Source organism: Phodopus roborovskii, unplaced genomic scaffold (genome assembly GCF_943737965.1).
Source record: "Phodopus roborovskii unplaced genomic scaffold, PHOROB, whole genome shotgun sequence".
Lineage (NCBI taxonomy): Eukaryota > Metazoa > Chordata > Mammalia > Rodentia > Cricetidae > Phodopus > Phodopus roborovskii.
Window position 1 is genome coordinate 19,211,282 of NW_026126447.1, and position 22,483 is coordinate 19,233,764.

Sequence of the window (22,483 nt, forward strand, 5' to 3'; positions counted from 1 at the left end):
GCAGATTTATACTCATATTTCCATTGCAATCCTTGTACTAGACTTTATAAATTTAATTAAAATAACTCAAAATGAAGGGGCCGGAGAGATGGATCAATGGGTAGGAGTGCATGCTGCTTCTATGGAAGATGTAAGTCCAGTTCTCAGCAACCGAGTGGTGGCTCACAACTGTGTAACTACCGTTCAGGATATCAGATGCCCTATTCTGGCAACCAAGGGCACCAACCACACATGTGGAGCATAGACTCAGTATATGTAAAATGCTCATACACATAACGAAAATGAAAAAAAAGCTCTAAATATTATTAATTCAAAATTAAGGATTTTGTTGTAAAATACAGATGACCTAAAATTCATCATCTTGACTAAATTTAAATATATATTTCAGTATAGTTATCACCGTGGTCTAACCCCATATCCCCTTTCAGGTGTGAAGATAAAAATATTCCCATTGAATAGTAATTCCCCACCCACCGATAACCATCATTCTACATTCTGGTGCTGTAACTTCATGTACTCTTAATATCCCATGCTACTGAACTCATGTAGTTTTTCTTGTTTGTTACTGGCTCATTTTACTTAGGATATCTTCAAGGCTTACTCATATTATAGCATCTATAAAATTCTCTGCCTTTTTAAGGTAAGATAATATTCCACAGCAGACACAAAAGGTTTCTGTTCTGGGAGTAGATTCTATTTGGTCCCTGTGTATAATCCTTTGGATAGCTGCCAGTCTAGGATTTTGTTGATAAATTTTATATTAGATTTCATAAGGAATAGCAATCTGTAGCATTCTTGTGTTTGTCTGTATTCTGCATTCTCATGACATGAATTAACTAGCACTTCTCCTTTAGTTTTGTAGAAATGTTCCTGATGGATTGTTGTCAGTTCTTTAAAGGTGAAGTCTTCATGAAACAATCATTTATTTCTCTGCTTCGCTGTAAGACAGAGAAAGAAAGACTGTCTGATGGGCTATTGAAAGGATTAAAAAGATGCTATGTGTGAACTGTGTATAGTAGGTACTTCTAAATGACAGACACGGAAAGAAATGTGTTTCTAATATTCAACTTGTGAACGAGACTTTCAAGATCTTTCTGTGTCTGTACTCCAGGTGGTAGCATTGATGACACTACAGTCTCTCAGCATCATCTTTTTAAAAAAATCTCTTCTCTCTTTATCAATGATGCCTGGCTCTTCTTAGGGAGAGCTGGAGAAGAAATGAGTTCCCATAAGCCACATAAACTTCTAGAAAACATGTTCTGTTCTACATGTTAGATGGCTGAGTCTATGTTTCTCCTGACAATCTAAACATGAAGATGTGTTTTAGGCAATGATGTGGCTCCCTGCTCTGCCCTAGATTATCTCTGATGTTCATAAACATGAGCCAAGGGATCTTCATCCTTGCTGTGGCAGATGAATTGTCAATGTATTTTTACTTGATATCACAGTGGATGAAAGGAAGATAGTCTTGAAAACAAGTATAAACCTGGCTGTAACTTTTAAATATTTTGTTATTATTTCTTATTTTAAATGGTGTGTTTATTCCCAGCATGCTGCTCTTTGAGATTCAAGGACAATATATCCTTATTGCAAAGTATACTAGAGTTTTCACAATAATTGTATTTTGAACATACGTCTAACAATATTCATATTATATGAGTGAAAGCTGTTTTAAGAATAAAACAAACTGTTTAGTGGTGCTTATAACAAACTACATCCTATGGAATAGTGGACAAAAAAATTCATATTGAATCTCCTGGTAGGGAACAGTTCCCATGGAATTACAGTTGGACATTGCCCAATTTCACATTGAGAAAGTGTTTTCCATTGAGGGGGTGTTCAAAAGACCTAGACAGAGTACACTATATATGTGAACACACTTAAAGGTATTTTTCTCTTAATTCCTCTTTCTTGATCTCCTTCCTAAATGTTCTACTATATCCACACAAGAAGTCTTTATTCATATACATGTGTGTATTATAGGCTAGAAGCTACATAGCAGGGACAGCACGCTTCCCTCTCAAAAACTTGGGTGACCTTAACTTGTATTATACGTTCTAAACACATTCATTTTTCTGAAAGTTCTGTGATCTCACAAAAAACATGGGGTGCAAGTATCTCTGTATTGGGATGTGGAGTTCTTTGTGCAGGAATGAAACAGATGGGCTATGTAGTAGTTCTGTCTTAAACGTTTTTGAGAAAAATCCAAATTGATTTTTGCAATGGCTCAACAAAACTGAGTGGCACATCTGTGTACATCTGTGCTGTCCATTGACACATTTCTAGGGGAAATGTACGAAGAGGTGGAGTTATAGAACTCTGTTCAGACATAGCAAATATTGCCACAATATTATGCAAATTTGCCCTTTCCCCAGAGCAGTGCCTGAGAGTTCTGCTTGTTCACCCTGAGTTCCTGGGGCATCTGTTTCATGGGCTTAGCTTGTTTCTGAAGATCCTCAGAATGGATATTCTAACTCTGCCTTTAAGTTCGTTTTCCAAAAATCTAGTTCAGGTACCACTTGCTTCACAAGCCTCCCAGCCTTGTGTCTTAGGGGCTGTGTGCTCTTCTCTGTGGAATAAATGCCCTACAGTGTGGGCCACTTCCTGCCTCATGTCAGTGAAGGGCTGTCCGATGGTATAGATGACAGCTCCTTGAGAGATCACTAGCATAGTAGCCTTCATGAAGTAGATAGGTGCTTAGCAAAACTGTGTCATATATCATTACAGGGGAATCATTTAAAGTAGTGTATTTTTGGTAAATAACCAATCTAGCAATAAAATTCCAACTTTACTGTGTAGGAGAAACATACATCTGTCAAGTGTGACCTCTGCAATGATTGACTGATCAATTTTGTATGTGTGCAATAGGGTGTTGCTCTGTGCCCAGACTGCCCTATATCTGAGTGTGGTCAGCTGGCCTCCAATTCACCTCATCCTCTCGGTTAAGCCTCTAGGGCAGTGGCTCTTAACCTTCATAATGCTGAGGCCCTTCAATACAGTTCCTCATTTTGTGGTGACCTCCAACCATAAAATTATTTCTGTTGCTACTTCACAACTGTAGTTTTGCTACTGTTACGAATCATAATGTAACTATTTTTGGAGATAGGATTTTGTCATGGGGTCACAGATTGAGAACAAGTGCCCTTGCATATCCAGCTACTGAGCTACCACTTTAAATTTATTTGTGGTTTTGGTTCTGCTGATCTGGGTCTCATAATTCAACTTGGAGACTCTCTTTGTTGAGGGAACTGGGAGTAAATGGTGCTTCCTGGGGGAAGTATGGAGTGACTGCCTGCCTTGTGGACTACGCAGGAAGGAGGTGGGAGTCTACCCTCTTGTGCTTAGGAAGGAAGTCTGAAGACTGTGAGGCTCTGCAGACCCTAATGTGCATGAGGGAAATGCCAGCCAGGCCCCCCGCAGTGCCCCTGGTCTCCAGCCAGCTGCCCGCCAGACCAAGCACTGCAGGGGGTGGAGTCTACTACCATCTTTGTGCTCTGTTTCAGAGCACAGAGGGAAGCTAGAACGCACTAGAAAATGAGGCCTTTCCTAAACTTTTAAAACTTTTAAGTGAAAAGGTTTAACCCACAGTGGAAAGGATGGATGCCTTTGTTCCCACCTCTCTTCCAACCAACGACTGCCTTCCTAGTTCCTGTGGCTACTTGTCTTCACCTCTCAAATTTGGCAAGCCCTTGCTTTGGACCCATCCTCACTTGGCACTTGGCACGTGGAAATGTTCAGGAAAAGGGACTGCAGGGTCTTGGTGTGACCTGAGAACACTGCAACACGGTCACAACAGAAGAGCCTGGCCAGGGAGAAAAGGAGGGCGAGCTCTGTCACCTAAGACAGCCTGACTGTGCTGAGACTTTTCATTGTTTATCACTGCATAAGATCTTCAGGATACATAGCTGGAAAGACGTGCAGCCTGGCTTTTACCTATGTCTGCAAGAACTCAAATCTGATATACTGCTTCCCATAAAAGAAGGCAAGACCTGATAATGACTTGACTTCCTGTTTGCTTGTTTGGAATAAGAAATAAAAAATTGAATTTAAGACTACAGAAGTGTGACTCTTGTGCGCCGCCCCCCTCCCCCCCAGTTTCTGCTTCAGTAGACAGGCAGCATTAGGATGGCTGAGCAGTGACTCACTGGGACATTGCTTTGGACCAGGAACTGCATGCAGGGCCAGCCAAGTGCGCATTGCTCAGTGCACAGCCTGGGTTTCCCTTCAGCTGTGCCCAGAATTAGAAAGCTCAGCAGGAGGCTAGAGTCTGTTTAGAGCTCATGCTGGGAGCTGGTAAGGAGCCACACTCCCCAGGTTTGTATTCTTTAAAAGGTAGAGAGAGTTTAAGTTAGGAGAGAAGCTGTTCTCTGTGCTGGGACACAGCGACACAGCAGCAAAGCCTTTGGGGGTTGCAACAACCCTTGTGGTCATCCTAATTTCATGTTCTGCTCTTGCATCTACCAGTAGATGTCTTTCCAGATGGTTGCCTCACTTAGATCCACCAAGTCTTTTCCTTTGATGCTGTTTTCTGATTCCATTTTCTTGTCAGACCTCCTTAACTTCTCTCTCCTTGGCCTTTTAAGCTAGTGAACACAAGCCATAGTCACACTTTTCGGTTGGAAGGCCCTTAAGCCTGTCAGATCTCTACTTGTCCACCGTATTCACTAGATAATGGCTAAACTCTCCTGGGGGGGGGGGAGGTGAGGCTGGGGGCTGGAAAGTAGTTTCAGTTCATTTCTTCTTTCATAAGGGGTATAGTTCATGAACATGTTCTTTAAAAATTACTTTACACACAAAGAATTGTACAAGTAAACCTGCAGCTGCCCCTAGGGTTGAAATCCCTTCCTCCATTTCTGCTCCTGAAAAGCAACATTTTAAGACTCTTGACTGCCTTTTTTGTTTGTTTTTTTACCTTCAGTCATGAATCAACACTCCTGCACTGAGACTGTGTCTTTTCCCACTTTTAGATGTTTTCTTGACAATTCTTTCAAAAGATGAAAACTGTTCCTCGCCTGCCCTCCCACTATCGTGCCTGCCCCTGGGACTCTCTTGGTATGTTTTTGTCATGCTGTTTGTTAGGTCCCAGTGGGGAGCATGGGGAGCCAGGCCCACTTCACTGTGCCCTGTGCCCACCTTGTACAGCTGTCATCGTCCCTGACGCAGGCCTCCTTCAGATCTCTTCGCTGTCGTGTTTCCTTGTACTGCTTTCCTCTCTCCTAGTTTTCATCCCTATCCCTCATCTTGACTTATACTTTCCTTTAGTGCAATGCCTCTTTAGTTAGCTCAGGGAAGAAAAAAGAATTGTAACCTTAATGGTGTCCTTTGAAAACATCACTATTGGACCTTTGTGTTTCATCACAATTGAAGGTACCTTTACAAGTTATTTTCTGAAATAAATTTCAATTAATTGCTCCATTTTTTTTTTCTAACGGCTTGTTTCTCGTATGGTGTGTAGCCCATCTTTTCCTGTCCGAAGTCGGGGTCCTACAGTTCCCTGTGTGGGCCCTTTGGTGGCCCTTGTGTGGGCCTTAGTCCTTGTACTGGTTTTCAGTGGACTTTTTACAGTGGGCTTTTTATTCTGCAGACACAGCCACACACCTGACCCTTCAGAGGCGACAACCTGGCTGTGAGGTTCTTTGGTGAAAAATAGAAACACAGACTGATATATTAGCCAGCTTTGCATGATTATAATGATATACTGGACACTGGGCACCTGTAAAGCAAATACAGTTTTGTTTAGCTCAGTCGATGAACACGTGGGCTCTGTTAGTTGCCTGTAAAGATAGCAGAGGATGGTATCATGGTAGGATACTGTATTGGAACAAATGGCCATATCAAGCCAGACAAGAAGAGAGATTGAATGAGAGCTGTAGTACCATGTTAGGAACCAAACCCTTAACATTTGGGGGACACAATCCATATTCAAACTGTACCAGTTGATTGGTGCTCTCGGTAGGTAGCACTGTGGAATCCTGCCTTCAGTATGGTCAGCTATTCTTTTCTTAAAAGAAATCTCCTGGACTCCCACACCTTTTCTCTGCCATCTAGAGAAACAGAATCTCATTTCCATTCTCTGTTACATCTTAAAAGGCTTCTTCTTCGTAGAAGCCAGAACATGTGAGCAGGTGGCTGTCTGTCGTGCCATGCCTACAGCAGATATGCTAACACTGCTCACATTGCTTTATGCTGGCCTTTGCTGGTGGATACACACCTACCGTAACAGCAGGCCTTGCTGTCATAGATCAGGGGAGAGAATGGTGTTAGGAGTCTGTTTACTCATCAAGCAAGTGACCTAGGAGGAAGGCAGGGGAAGACTTAGGAGAGGGAGATAGTGTGAAGGAGAGGAGTCAGGTCTGCTTAGGACAGAAAGGATTTAGGGCTCCAGACCTTACACATAATTTGGTGCAGCAACCAGGCAAAGATAACCTTATAGGGCTTTGAATGTCTAATATTCCTGTTTCCTAGGTTCTTTGTCAGTTTCTTTTTTAAATCACTATTTTAGAAGAGCATTTTGAAACAATTGTGCTAACACTGGAGGGTGCTAGTTTAAGCAGTCTGATGATATTTTTCAAGGTCACAGACCTTTTAACCATCCGAGGTTCTTAAGAAAGCTGTGAGATGAGGCATGATTGTAGGGGTGTGGCTGTCTGTTAGGACCTTATTACCATGGTGTCCTCTGGTGTCCATTGCCCTTATTTCCTTCTGCTATTTCCCTGGGGTCTGCTATTTCCCTTTGTGTATGTTGTTGCTGTTGCGTCTCTATGCCCCGCTATCTAGTGTCTGGTCCGACTTAGTACTTAACAGATGCAATAGTCTCACTGACTTGGTGCTTTACAGTGAGCACTGTGCAGTAGGAGCTCTCTCCTGCATCTCAGTCCTGGCTGCCTGTAGAAGAGGCTCTGTAGGTCTACTCCAATGAATAGGTGATTACAAAGCACTTCAACTCTCTCAAAATTAACATGTATTATATACCTTGTAATAAAAGCTTGAGGTAAATAAAAGGAAAATGTGTTTTTTATGGTCACCACCAGTTTTGCATGTGATATTAGTGCTCCTTGCCACTGTGAACCATGTGTTTCATAGCTCAGTGATGCTTCCCTGTGGACATTTGCTCTTGCAGTGCCTCACCCTGTGGGCCTTGGTTCTGTGACACACTGTAGTCTCCCATCCTGGCATTTCATGTAAACACTTCACTCTACTTGCTCATATAACTGACTTTGCCTTCAGTTCATTATACACTTTGTGAATATGGATAACTTCTCTCATTTCCACTCTATGCCCTGGAAGCCCAATGTTTATTATAAGCCTGTTTGAGCTGTATGTTTTAGATCAAATACTAGTCCCGGAATGCTGAAAGCACTTTTATTTTCAGCTGTGATTTCCTTGAGGGTTTTCATGCAGCTATCATTGTGAGTTCAGCCCTAGGTTAATGTGTAATCAACTCTGATAATGAGTGCAACACCTAGAGTCAGTCAAATCATAGTCTTGATTAATAAGTTACTAACATGACTCCCTCCACTAAAACTGGGGCTACTTTGTAAGCATCTTCCTATGAAAACAAAGACAGAAAAGGGATTGAGATCGTTGAGAAACAAAGCCAATCTTGAGTTGGTATATTTAAGAGAAGTAATTAGATATTTTAATGAATGTAGTATTTTATTCATAGTTCAGAAATCACTTTGAAAATTTTTATTTTATACACATTGTAATCAAAATGAAGCGTAGGCCCACACCTCTTGAGTTCACCACCGTTTCTTATCTTAATCCACAGCTGAGATATGAAAAAGGAATAAAGCTTGGAGATGAGCAGATAGTCCAGGCATTTCAAGAATGCTGTTTATAGCCAACTAAGCTCCCAGAGTCACTACAGCCGGTAGAATGGAAAAATGGGGACAGCATCCAAGCCCATGGTATTGCCTCATCAAGACCTAAGTTTTGCCTTGCTGTGGAATTCTATGGGAAAGATTAGAGCTGATGTATATTTGGTTGCCCACACATTGTATGCAAAGACTGTGAGCTCAATGAAAGTGCAGCTTTAGGAGCTGAGTGGGCATGTAGGCTGGTTTGAGGCTTGGTTTTCCAGTCCCCCCCTTTCCCATTGTGTAGTGTTTGCTTCTAAAGGGTGTTCTCTCTTTGTCTTCAGCTTCCAGAGCTAAGCTCAGCATGATCAACACCATGTCAAAAATCCGTGGCCAGGAGAAGGGGCCAGGCTATCCTCAGGCCGAAGCACTGTTGGCAGAGGCCATGCTCAAGTTCGGCAGGGAGCTGGGAGATGATTGCAACTTTGGTAAATAGCCTTTGTCACACTGTAGCTGTCCATGCAGGTTGCAGTGCTGTTCAAAAGCAACTCTAGACATCACTAGTCAACTACTTATATTTTAATTCTCAGTTGTAGATATTAGACATGGGGTCTAAAATGTGGTCGTAGGAATGCTAATGCTTCAAGTGATTTGTCTAAGGGCTTTTGTCCTTTTTCTCTGATGGGCCCCCAGCCTTGACAACAGTGTTGGCAGACATACCCAGATGCCTTGGCACTTTCCCAGGTGTATCTGGCAGGAGTTGGATTTAGAGACAGAGTGAGCAGTCACAATCAGCATGATTTGCCACCCTACCACCTGGGCTTTCTCTGATTAATCTGCTGCTCATTTGTATGTGGTCCCTGCTTCTCTGCATCCCCAGACAAAAAAAAAAAAAAAAAAAAAAAAAGCATTTATTCCATCTCTCTTATCCTCTGTCTCCCAGGACCCTAAATGCCTTCTGCCTTTTACCCCTCCCCTTTGATACCTGACCTTTCTGGACCCTAGTTCTCCATTCTTGGTATCTGCTCCTGCTAAAAGCAATGGGCTGCAACTGATCTCATATTACTGAAAACTAGCACTTATCACAGAGGACTGAGAGCCTTCCAAAATACTGTTCAGAGTGAAGTGTTACATTCTTGGTAAAGAGGAATAGTCCTCCCTGTAAAGGGATATGGAGCCTGGCTTTCAGAATGGTCTGTGGTAATAAGGAAAGCTACTGGTGTTGTCTTGAGAGCACTATGGGCTCTCTCTTTGTCTCTGCTGCCTTTGTAGGACGGAGGCAATCCCTACATTGCCATCTTGAAGGCTGACATTGCAAAACCACCCGGCCTTTGTTCATCATGGAGTGATATCTTTGTTTTCCCCTCTCAGGTCCAGCTCTTGGTGAGGTAGGAGAAGCCATGAGGGAGCTCTCGGAGGTGAAGGACTCCTTGGACATGGAAGTAAAGCAGAATTTCATCGACCCCCTTCAGAATCTTCATGACAAGGATCTGAGGGAGATTCAGGTCTGTGCAGTTCGTCTTCCCACATACGTGCTTGTTCAGACAGCGCTTACTGGGCTACACGGCAGTATGCACATGGCTTCCCAGCAGCCCACACAACCAAGGGCTCTTCAATCCACTGTTGCAGCTCAAGCAATATATGGATTCTTCTTGATTTAACTTCCTTGTTAAATAGTCTTGACACTTTTTTTTTTTTTCTCCAGAAGACTGTCCTTTATCTGGGAATTTGTACATATGTTAACATGAATGATGGGCCGGGCTGATGTGAGCCTTAAATATTAGTTGTACTTTTCTTTTGCTAAAAATAAGTAGCTACTATATCACTCTTATGCACATTTTTATATTTTCATGATTGTTGTTAGAAATTAGAAGAAATAACTCCTCTTTCTAAAACACAGAGAACAGTTGTGTTATTGCTGATAAATTCAACTGGCGTTAGTTGCCTCTGACTGGATGTGAGTTCAAATGTTTTTTGAGAACACCCTTGCCTAAAGGAAACGCACCCAGTTAGGATAAGAGTATGAGTTGAAGGTAGGAAATGTGACTAGAGGGGAAGGCTCTAGAACATTGGCTGTCCCCTACTCCTGGCCTTTACTACTCCTGACTGTTCTGTCATTGTCTTCCTCCCTCATTCATACATACTAAGGAACAAGAGGAAATCATTCTTTTTTCTATTAGTCACGGAATACTACAGCTGTAACAGGGAAATGCTATTGATCTTCAAGGGAGAAAAACACAAAACCAAACCTCCTTATTCTAGTCCCTAGAGAGGTTGGAAGCCTTGTTGCAGATAATGCTGGGAAGGATCGAAGGTGGCTTGAGGGACATTTGATGAAATCTCTTCCAAGGTCCCTTGCAGTTTGCTTCATGACTGACTTGTGTCACCTGTCCATGGAGAGGTTTTAAGCTAAGTCATCTGCCCCCTAAAAGCCTCCTCTGTCAAATGGAGCACACGTTGAGATGTAGATTACTAGGCTCAGCCCTCACTATTCTGACGAAGGTAGTCACGGATCTGCATTCTTAACAGACATATTAGGTGATTCTGGTAAACTAGATTAGTCAAAAAAGAAGAACTTCATTTCTTCTACCTTGAACTCAGAGAAAGGGGCTTTCCTCTGCTGTCTTCTGAGATTCCATTTCTCTTGAGGAAGATGACCTGTGGGATCTTGTGTGTATCCTTTGCTTGAGGAGGGGTGTGTGAAGGATGGATACACACTCACATTTCCTTCTTGTCATTTAATGAAAGAAGCATAGTTTAACTTGGCTTAGGCTTCAAATGCCAAATCAAATTTCTCCGTGGTTTATTTCTCATTCTGAATTATTTGTAAAGGTGTCACTGCACAGTGAGCTCTCTGAAACATTATCTTTGCTGATGCATGTGTCTGTTTCTCTGGTGACAAGCCATTTCAAACAGAGTGGGTCTCATTTTGGAGGATACTAAGAATGTCAGGGAAATGAGGTACAAGCAGGCCCTTTGCATAATATTGCCCTTTTGAAGCATATTATTGCCCTTGGCTTTTTCAGCATCACCTGAAAAAGTTGGAAGGCAGGCGCCTCGACTTTGATTATAAGAAGAAACGACAAGGCAAGATTCCAGACGAAGAACTTCGCCAAGCGCTGGAGAAATTTGATGAATCTAAAGAAATCGCCGAGTCGAGCATGTTCAATCTCTTGGAGATGGATGTAAGCTAATCTCCTCTGGGTTTTCATTTGATTTTGTCATGTAGGCACAGCACTGCTGTGTTGAAAGGTGATACATTGTGTAGCATGCTATACTGTCTGGATACTCTGAAGTGATGAGAACACATAGATGACTGCTTCATTTGAATAATTTGTCATAAACTAGACATACAACTTTGTATATTGATGAATTTTATACGATTGCCAATAGTGCAGAGACAAAGAATGCTTGGGATAAACCAGGTATAAATCCAGAGTCTTACAAACTACAGTTTAAATATAGAGCATACTGATCTATGGTTAAGAATGACAACTAAAGTACATATACAAAATTATAAGATGGTCAGAATGTGGAAGTGAGGTTGGTATTTTCATTGAAAATAATACAAAATGAGATTGATTATTATAGCATTGGTTCTATGTTCAGGGCATTGTTGGGATCTTTTAGAATTATTTCCGCAGCTCCAAGGTGTTACATTATCGCTCCTAGCTTTGGGCATTAAATTCTGTTGTGGCTGTCAAGGCACCAGAACAGTCCTCTCATCCTTATTTCACACACGTAGGGATCTGAAAAGCCAGCTTTCTTGTTGTGGCTCATATCCACCTTCCAAACCCATCAATTTGGCCACAATGTTTGCAGGATTTTACATACTCATCACTTGCATTGGTGAAACAAACCACAAGGATATAGACATAGGTAGTGTACATATAGTACGCTTAGCTGGAGATCATTGGGAAAGGGAAATTACCTATTAGGGAAATAATTGAGGCTTAGATGTCCCACATATACCTCCTGAAATTTGGTGAACCAGAGAAGCTGTAGACATGGCTCAAACTAATTCTAAAGGCCTAAGAATGAATGGTGCTGATGGGATTATTTATTCTGTAACCAGAGGCTAGAGAACCTAGCAGAGATGGAGAACAAGTCCTAAGGATGGAGAGCTGGAAGCTCTGATGTCCAAAGGCAAGAGAAGCAGAATCGCTGGCCCCAGGAGACAGGAGCCATTTGCCATGTGCTTTATTTGGACCTTCAATGCCTGGGCAGGGTGTACCATGTTAGATATGCACAGCTCATCCTTGGTTAGTCCTCTGTTTCAAATGCAAATCTCGTTTGGCAAGCATCTACGAAGACTTTTCCGAGGAGCATGCTTTGCTTGCTTTTTGAAAATCCTTGAAATTAGACATGTTGTCGTCCAAACTTATCCACCACATTACCTTATCGACTTACCTCCTAAGAGGCAGGGAAGGCATGTTGAACATGTGTAGTCTCATCTTCCAGAGACAGTGTAGGTTTGTCTATAGAAAACTTTTGTCCTTATAATCACTCAAGTGCAATCCTGTAAGAAACTTGATCAGTGTGTGTCCCTGTACCATGGTCCCTCCTCCTATACTCTCCAACTCATAGGACAGCATTCATTGCCATTCTTGTCTTGGAAGCTACTACTCAGCGAATTCACAGCACAAGACACACAAAAGTAAGGCTGCTTAGAAAATTAGATAATTAACTTTAAATCCCACTTGGATCAGGCAAAGAGGTTAACAGATTTATTCCATCTCACGGTACCTGAAGTGAGAAATCAATTTTTCTATTTTTCATTATCAGCAGTTATTAGAATGTAAAATGATGCTTGACTTTCATGTTGGCTCTTGCAGGCAAGGAGCAAAGATTCCTCTAGTCACTGAATCTTTTCTCTATAGGACAGCAATAAAAGAAGCTACAACCTATTCCGAAAGCGTATAGTTAAGCAGAAAACTGTTTAATGAAAGCAATGAGACCTTCTTAAGGATACTCCTTGTTTCTCCTGATGTACTGCTTGCTGGGTCCTAAGCATAAGAATGGTCTCATATCTCAAGTCAACTTATAACCTGTAGAACTATGTGTGTGTTCATGGTAGGTTGCACAGCCATTGGGATCCCAAATAGCTGGGGTGTATGTTGTACAATGCTTCAAGACATTGGTAACAGAAGGGTGGTCTCCTCATCCTTCTACAGATTGAACAGGTGAGCCAGCTCTCTGCACTCGTGCAAGCCCAGCTGGAATACCACAAACAAGCAGTACAGATCCTGCAGCAAGTCACTGTCAGGCTGGAGGAAAGGTAAGTTACACTTCCCTAGGTTTCTTACCTGCTAGAAAAGGATGTGCAAAGAAACTGAAATAAAAGATTACATTTGGAGATGAGCTTCTGCCCATGCCTCAGCTAACCCAGCACAGGCACCTCGAGGACCAACTGCTTGATTTTAGTTTGCACCGTGTCTTGTGTTACTTCCTTCTGACTCTAATCCTGTGTTTGTGAGATGCTGATGTATAAATCGTTCATATTTGCTGCCATGGATGTAACACACAAATTCTGTTGATGATGATGTCTGTGATTTGCTGGTCAGTTATTCTGTATGGCTCCCATGCATATGAACACTTTGAAAGAGCTCTGTGGACCAAATAGATGAGCAACACTGTAAGGCTCAAAGAGACGATGCAATGGCCAAGGGTCTCACACAGTGGTGCAGGTGGTGCACACAGTCAAGCCTAACCTGTTTGGAAGCCTATGTCTTTTCAGTCTTGTGTTTCCTTGAATGATAACACAGCTGTCCACTTTCAGCTTCCGTGTGCCTGTTCAGTCTCCTTAAACCTTATTATTAACCAGGGACCTTACTGTTATTCTTGCTTTCTTTAGCTAGATAAAGGAGGATTGTTTTGATAAATAAGAATATAGAGAATTACATAGCAGCCTTTATTTTTAAGATCATGTCCACAGTAAACTCTTCTGGGTGATCAGTGGGAGAATGTCCAGTGTAGGCTCCTGTAACATGCTGCAGCCTGGAAATGTCACCTGTTTTCCATTGTTTTTTCTCTGGCTGATCTTTGCTTCACCTTAGAAGCTTTCTTCTTCAGTTGGTTTTTTTTTTTTTTTTTTTTTTTTTTGCATGAGTCTTTGGTGCACCCTTGTGGAAGTGTGTCTAATACAGAAGGGTCTATAATGAAAAGGCTTAAAATCAACACATCAGAGCACAACAGCAACACTGTAAGCCTCTCTCACATCTGTTGAAAATGAAGGGAATGCGTCCCCCCCTTTTTTTTTCATTGCAAACATGTTTGAAATCAGTACAATTCTAGAACTGTAATACACCTAATCTTTCTCACCTTAAAGTAAAATACACTTGCCTTAATAAATCCCTAAAACTGGAGAAGATTAGTGATGGGTAGAATCCATTGTCAGGCCTTCCTTTTTCCTGTTTTCTTCATTCCTTCCCCATTCTGACCTCCGTCTGCTCATTCTCATTTGCTCCTGGCCATCTCCCTTGCTCTACCTCCAAAACTTCTCATGTTCTGCACAAAATAGCTTTCTCTCACATGTTCTCTTGTAGACCTGTGATCTCCTTCCTTAAATCATCAACTTCTTACAGATAAGTGAACTCTCCAGGCCTCTAACCTCTGCCCCATGTACTTGAGCTCTTTGTGGGAATCTGTGTTACACTGCTATTTATAGTGGTCAGCGATGCCTGCTCTCCCCCGTACAGCACAAGCTGCTTTAGAGCAACAACTGTGTATTGTGTACTTTTATGTTCCTGGCATATTAGCTTCAATTACTCTGAATGCAGAAGTGGGAGATTGAGAGAAAGGATGAAGACAGTGAGGCCAAGATGAAAGAGACACTTCCCCAAGAACACATTGCATGCATGTGGAAGGCCAGGGCTTGCTTCTTAGTACATTTTCCACTAGGTCATAACAGGTTTCTAAGTGAGCCAAACAGGTCCTGGGTTTTGCTGCCTTTCTAGTCACTTTTTAATTAGCTATATCATTCTCCATCACCTCTTTTCTTTGTGATACAGAATAAGACAAGCTTCATCTCAGCCAAGAAGGGAGTATCAGCCAAAACCACGAATGAGTCTAGAGTTTGCCACTGGAGACAGTACTCAGCCCAACGGGGGTCTCTCCCACACAGGCACACCCAAACCTGGAGGTAAGCAGCTGGAGGCTACAAATCCCTTTTCCTGGGACTTGGGCACACGCGTAGACCATGCTGAGAACATTCAGAGCATTCTGTTTCCCCTGCTCGTGAACTGCACAGCAATCTGCTCCTCATGAGAGCATCGTCAGGTAGGAGCTCTTCTCATGGACACTTTTGCCCTTGCCACATCATCCCACTGTTTTTTCCTTCTCTCTGAAACTTTCTCTGCTTCACGTTTCCTCTCACGCTCTAGTTCACTAAGCTCTAAGGATCTCCCACTGCACTTAGTCCATCTATCTCTTTTTTTTTCCTGTTTTTTTTTTTTTTTTTCTTTTACGGTTTTTAGAAACAAGGTTTCTCTCTGTAGCCTTGGCTGTCCTGGAATTCACGTTATAGATCATTCTGGCCTCCAACTCACAGAGATCCACCTGTCTCACTTCCTGAGTGCTGGGATTAAAGGCGTGTGCCACCACTGCCTAGAAAACACTGTTCTTCACCCTCCTCTGAGATTGTAAATCACACTGTAATTTCTCCCACCTTTTCCTTCTGCTGTGAGTCGGCTGAGGTGGAACCGAATGCCTCTGGGCTGTGTGTGCACACATACACCCCCTATCACCCACAGACAGCAGCTCCAGGAAGCATATGTTTGATTATATCTGCAACCCTCAGCACCTGCTATGTTTTCTTTTTACGCTGTACAGTAAACCCGTTCATCATTTCGTGAACTGTGGTCAGCATGATGACAGCTACCATTTTCCCCCCCTCAGGCATATTGATTGTATCCACTAGTTCAGTCTTTCCATTGCCATAATCATTCTCAACTACCCACATACAAATCAGACTCAGGTTCGCTCCAGGCATTTCCAACTGTGAAACTGTCTAGGTTTAAAAAGAAGGAATCCACCTAACACTGGATGCAGTTGTTAAGGATAAGCAGCTTTATCCCGTTCTCCTGTACCTCAAGTGACTGAGTTACTGCAACAGAGAACTCTTTAAACATGCTGTCATGGTATGAGGAAGAGGGTGAAGTCTGAGCCTCTGTTGACAGCTCAGACTGCCCAGTGTTGCCCAGTGTGGGGCCCAGGCCACAGTGGCCCTGAAGTTCATCAAGTGAATTATCTATGACTGCACTTCTCCTTGCCCAGAAAAAGACATACATTAAAATTTCCATTTGGTGACTTCTCTAAATAAAAAAAAATTAATTATACTGTTTCCCTTTTAAATCATCTAGCCAGTGTGGGGCCCATAAGCACTTTTATATTTGTGTTTATGTGTATGCTGTATTAATATGTTTACTCATTGAAAATAGATCCCTTTTTAATATACAGTCCATTTTTATTAATTCATGCAATATGCATTACATTATTATTGTAGGCTGTGGTTTTTTTTACCCAGTACTCATGTATGTATATTACATACAAGTTTACCAAATAGAGACTGTGATTTTTAAAATGATTATCATTTGATGACACAATAATTTAAAGAAAATTCTGTTAACTATAATTTTGGATGAAAAAGCAAAATATGTTTGAGCCAGGTCACACAGAGAAAAACCCCGGCCTAGTGCTTTATGTTGTTAGAGCAGTTCTCAAGGATCTGCTGCTGTTGAAGAGTGAGAACTGACTTAAGATTCTGAGGTTTTACAGTATTTTCTGTGTAACTAATTAGACTATTTTGAATGTGAAGATATTTAAAATTACTAAGATGAATGGATTTGGCCATGTCTGGAATTAACCTTAATTTAATAATTAACTCCTAAGACATCGGTTTCCCGTGTCTCAGCATTGTCAGGAAGATAAACCTAATGAACTCTGTTGTGATTACCACAAACATACAAGTAACCATTTTTTCATACTGGAAATGTCAACCAAGAATGTTCAACGACTCTTAAAACTGTAACGGAACATTGAAAAACTGGTAGAGACAAAGGTGCCTTGTAGTGGATGCTGAAGGAAGATGAAGATCAGAGGGGAGATGAGTGACTGGGAAAGGGGACCAGAAAGCTGGTGGGTGGGGCAGGCAGTAAGTGATGCTGGTTAAATACCCTCTGTTTTGTTTTTGTTTTTGTTTTTGTTTTGTTTTGTTCTCTCTGCCTGTGATTCTCAGGTGCCCAGATGGATCAGCCCTGCTGCCGTGCCCTGTATGACTTTGAACCTGAAAATGAAGGGGAACTGGGTTTTAAAGAGGGTGATATCATCACACTCACTAATCAAATTGATGAGAACTGGTATGAGGGGATGCTTCATGGCCAGTCTGGCTTTTTCCCCATCAACTATGTAGAAATTCTGGTTGCTCTGCCCCATTAGGATCTCCTGCTGGCTGGCTCACCTCCTTCTGACCCAGATAGTTAAGTTTAACCACTGCTTTGGTAATGCTGCTTCCAACACATCATGAATGCAGGCCGCAGTGGATGAGTCATCAAGCCCACACATGTCCCAGGTTGACCTGTGTGCTCCTACAGTTCACCCGGTGATAGACGGTATCTTCCAAGGCCCGTTGGCCTGGTACATGCTTTAAAACACCATCTGAGATTAGCCAGTGGTCACAGAACTGCTCTTCACACAGTTCTCAGGAGGGTGTGGTTTCTGATAATATACCTGTGAGCCACATCACAGAAAAACTCTCCTCACAGAAGATATTGTCTCTCACCCAGGGGCCATCATCTCAAGGTCTCAAATTCTCCACTTACAGAAAGTACTTTCTATTGCACTTTCCCTTCCTAAATATGTGAGTCACAGAATTGTTGGCGAAACATCCCCCACCAGCAAATTGTCTGCTGGCGTAAACAACTTGGGCTTTTGATGTCATCAGCAGAAGTATTAATTTTCTAAAGCACTTTTGTTCTCATCTATCTATCTGTCTATCTATCTATATCTGTCTGTCTATATCTATCTATCTCTCCATCTATCACATCTATCTTCTATCTACCACCTATCTATCTATCTATCTATCTATCATCTGTCTATCTATCATCTATCTCTTACTTATAAGACATGCCAGTTTTCTTCCCTCCCTGCTGTTAAAGCATTTGGATGGGGGGTTCCCATTTATTTCTGAGTGAGTTGGTGAGCATTCTGTATATTGTCTGAAAAAATGAAAATTCTCCAGGATGAATTGGGAAGACTCTGGTCTCCAAGCTCAGATTCCTTGCTGTACAGAAGCTGTGTATATATGTGTAGCCCATTTATGAAGGACACAGGAAGGGGGAACAGCTGTCTTCCCTTCTCTGTTTATTTACCCAGGAATCAGTCCATTTCCTGAGTCCCTTTGCCACAAAACCATAGGAGAGATACACTAGTAAGCATTTCCCACATCTCCATAGAACAAGACATAGTGACCGTTGCTCCTTCCCACTTTTATCTTGTTTGTGTTCCTTGAACATCATTTGTGTATATTCTGCCCTCAATGAGGACCAAATAAAGATGATTTTTGTGCTTAGCAGTTTAAGTATGTGGCTGCATATAAAAACCCTTTCCCGCTTTCGTCACTACTTTAACCCATCTGTCACAGCGTCATTTTGTGTGTATAGTGCTGTGCAAGCTGATCAGTGTTGATATCTTTTGGTTCTTTGTTTCTTATTTCTTCCCCTTCAGTCATGGAAGACCTGTTAGGCACCCAGAGTTCTATTTATATAGCTGTACAGGCTATTTCAGAGGTTTTAATGTGCTGCTTCCGATATGCCACTTGCAGTCGTGGATCACGTGGAGTGAAAGGCAAATCTTCCTGCTTAATGTATAAACTCACCATGGGAAGCATTGCTGTTTCCAATAAATATTGCTGAAGATAAAACAGAGGGCTCTGCCTCGTCCTTATTTGTCAGTTCCTTGGTCTGACTGGGTGGACTAAGACTCCTTTCATCTCCATTGCCTTTGAATGCTGCCAATCCAGACCTGGCCCCAACCTCACTTCAGCTTGTATACAGGAGGAAGAAGTCCCAGAGTCAAAAGGTGAGCCAGTTTAGGCCCTGGCAGCAGTAATTCCAGGAAGGAGAAAAACTTGGGGGAGAGGGTAAGTAAGAGAAGAAAGTTATGTGATTTAACAAATGGTGACATTTACAGGAGAAGACATTGTTAAAAGGGGGAAATAAAATATGTCAGCCAGACTTTTGGCTTTTTTAATTCTTATTTTACTTTCATATATGTATATGAAAAAATATTGCTTCTATCTCTTATTTCCTCCTTTAACTCCTCAAGTGCCCCCCCCAAAAAGACATTTTGACCAACTTTAAGTCTTTAAGTCCAGTTAGCGTTGACCATGCGTGTGGGTGTGGGGCCATGCACTGGAGCATGGGAAACCTACCAGTGGCCAAAATTTCAAAAGAGCATTCTTTCTTTCTAAGTGATGCCTACCACGAATAGCTCCTCATTCGAAGGTGGGGCCTGGAGATTGCTACCCCACCTATGCAGAATTTTGTCTGACTTGACTTGTGTAGGTCTTATGCAGGTTAACACAGCTGTAGTGAGTTCATGGTGGAGGCGATCATATCATGCATCTCACGGCTCTCCCCCACATCTTTTGGCTCCTGGATTCTATCTGGCTCCACTTCCATGACTTGGTGGCAGGTATGGTAAATATATGCCACACTTAGGGATAAGTACATGGTCTTTCATTCTTAGAACTTTGGTCATTTATGGTCTCTCTGTTGACTACAGTCAACTGCAGCCCGGGTCTATAGGTATAAAGGTAAATATTTAGAAGACATTTTGACAGTCTGACCATTGAGCAAAGCAACAATAAAAGGTTCTAACTTACGTCACGCTACCTCAGCAGGCAGCCATGGGTTTTTTGTTTTTGTTTTTTCTAATCATTCTAGAACCCCTAGAGAAGCCTAACTACAATTGATGCATTCTTTTTTGTTTGTTTGTTTGTTTGTTTTTTATATAACCAAGTCCATTTAAATGAAAACAAACATTTATAGACAATATTTGGGAATTTGGGCGTTGTTCTTTCCAAACTACTTCCTGCTGGTAAGGGGCGCTGTCATGGGGGATTTGAAGAAGATTCAGAAATCCTGGCTGTAGTCTGTCAGACATTTTTGAAAAGGCCTCAGATCTAATTAGAAAGTGGGAAGTTACCCAGTGACATTGGTACCACTATTGCTCCAGTAGCCACATCTTGCCTATAGATTGGTATTGCATCATGCTGGGTCCAGTACTGCAAAAAGTCATTGATGTCCTTTTACTTCTGGAAGTCTGAATAGGACATTATGACACCATGAAAGCCAGCTGGTAGGGAGGCTCTCTGAATGCCAGTTTGAGATTAATTTTTCTAGGTTATGCAAGCCAAAAAATGTATTGTGTCTTCAGCAATAAAGTCTTACCATGAATCTATGGTGAGCAACTAAGGGCAATAAATAGCTTGAGTTGTTTTGGAGATCTCTTGGTCCTTCCTGACTAATACCTTGTATGACGCTATCCTATGCCCTGTACTGCAGTTTTCATTTAATAACCCATGCCTTCTGGGAATATCATTGTCCACTCATGCAGGGTCATTCCCCTGTTCCCGGCACCACTTAATCCTCTAACCCTCAATATGTCATACCCAAATTCTGAACCCCAAAATCACCAAGAGACCCATTCCAATGCAAAAGCAAAGTGTGTTTTATTATTAATGAGTTAACTGTATTAACTCAGGCCCTTCGTCCTTTCAACACTATGGCTGGCATGAGAAGGACCTGGAGGAGCCTCAAGGTGGGGGCCTTATTGGGAGAAGCAAGAGGAATGTCTAGGTGTATGCAACAGTCTCAGGATAGGTGCGCTTCCGGACTTGGACATTGATTGCTCAACTGGTTGTTATGGCCTATAGGTCCTCCCAGGGCAGTTGCTATGCTCTGTACATCACTGTTATGCCACTTTTACCATAAAGCATGCCCAGAGCCGCAAAGCACATCCAGAGTCCCGCCAGCTAACTTCTGATTGGTTCCTTGCTACATGGAGGGTGTCTGACCTAGAGCAGGTCCTTCTAGATCAGAAGGCCAGAAACCAAACACATGTGATGAGTCAGGGGCCTTTTATTTGTTTATCTATTTGTGGGGTATATATGTCTCCACATTCATGTGTGTGTGAAGGTGTAAAAACTAGAGGGCTGTACTGGGTTTCTTCCTTAGCTGCTTTCCCCTTGATTTTTTAAAGATGGCATATCTCACTGCCCAGAACTCATCATTTTGGCTAGACTGGCCAACTGACTGACTAAGGGAGTTCTAGGAATCTTCCTGTCTCCACCTCCCCCAACACTGAGACTTTGTGCCACAGTGCCTGCCTCTTTTACATGGGTGCTTGGAATCTGAACTTAGCTTAAAATATTCAGTTTATACATTTATAGGAAAGGTAATATGTCTGGAGAGAAAGCTCAGTTGATAAAGGTTTGTTATGTAAACATGAAGACCTGGGTACTTTTAGCACCCAGGTAAGATGTCTGTGTGGTGGGGCATGCTTGGAATCCCAAGGGATTCCACCTCCACTAGGGAGGTGGAGAGTGAAGATAGACAGATTCTTGGAGCTGACTAGTCAGCCAGTGAGAGACCCATCTCAAAAAATAAGGTGGATAATTTTTGAGGAGCAACCTCTGAAGCTACCTCTGGTCTCTATATGAATGTCTGCACACGTTCATATGTGTGGTCCCACCCAACAAACACGAAGGAAGATGATGTCCAAAGAATGACACCTTTGGGGTGCCATCACACCTGCACACACAAACGTTGCAGAAAATGGCAATTATAACATATTAATTGATTTAAATATAGGTTATAGATAACACACTGTAGTTTACACTTGATTTATGGCACATATAGGAAAACTTGTTTCAAGTTATACCACTTCCATAACCTGCCCCTCCAAATCACAGTAACACCTTCATATGCACCCATGTAAATGTATTGTCTTAGAGCTACTAGGAAAAGGCAATGTTCCTATTTTTAATTTTGGAAGTAATTATTCAAATGTTTCTACTTATTATATTCTGAAAAACATTCCATCACACTGGAAAACCATAGAGTGAACAAATTACGATAGATCTTCGTAAATATTTTCATCTCTGAGGGCAATATTGGCACATGGTTTTGTACAAGATTTACAGGTTAATTCTTTGGTCAGGAGACAACAGGGATGTGAAGATGTGAGTACCTTCCTAATTTTACAGTATCAAAGTGTGGACCACAGCATATGTCCAACTACTGCCAAAAGGTGTAAATTGGTTTTGCAATGAACCTTTGAAAATAATTTTGTAGGGAGGCTAAGAATATAAAAATACTATTTACCACACATGGAAGAAGAGAAAGTTAATAATTCAAATTGCCGAACAAAATGACCCAGGCTTAATGTTGGGAGGGAAACTGGCAACATTACTATAACAGTCTCTTATAGGAGCTTTCATCTTGATCAAAGTTGATCAAAACTTAATATGATTTTGCCTGCCTTTAATTAACTGTGTGGTATCTTACAAACTCTTGACAATTTTTCAGACATGAAGTTAGCTGAAAATATCTACCAGTAGCAAAGAGCCACCAGCAGCACCATACAGTGACAAATCCAAATGTCGGCAGGGAGAGTGCATGGCC

General features: G+C 41.9%; 1 protein-coding gene across 1 annotated transcript in view; it reads left to right on the forward strand.

Annotated features, from left to right (window-relative positions):
* Sh3gl2 (SH3 domain containing GRB2 like 2, endophilin A1) overlaps positions 1-18,717 on the forward strand; it is a 171,621-nt gene extending 152,904 nt beyond the window's left edge. Inside the window, exons 4-9 of the mRNA XM_051188131.1 lie at positions 8,144-8,287; positions 9,171-9,304; positions 10,826-10,984; positions 12,974-13,077; positions 14,810-14,940; positions 17,035-18,717. Coding sequence (XP_051044088.1) covers positions 8,144-8,287; positions 9,171-9,304; positions 10,826-10,984; positions 12,974-13,077; positions 14,810-14,940; positions 17,035-17,234 — 872 coding nt within the window. The 3' untranslated portion in view covers positions 17,235-18,717. The remainder of the gene's footprint in view (positions 1-8,143; positions 8,288-9,170; positions 9,305-10,825; positions 10,985-12,973; positions 13,078-14,809; positions 14,941-17,034) is intronic.
* The last annotated feature ends 3,766 nt before the right edge of the window (positions 18,718-22,483 follow it).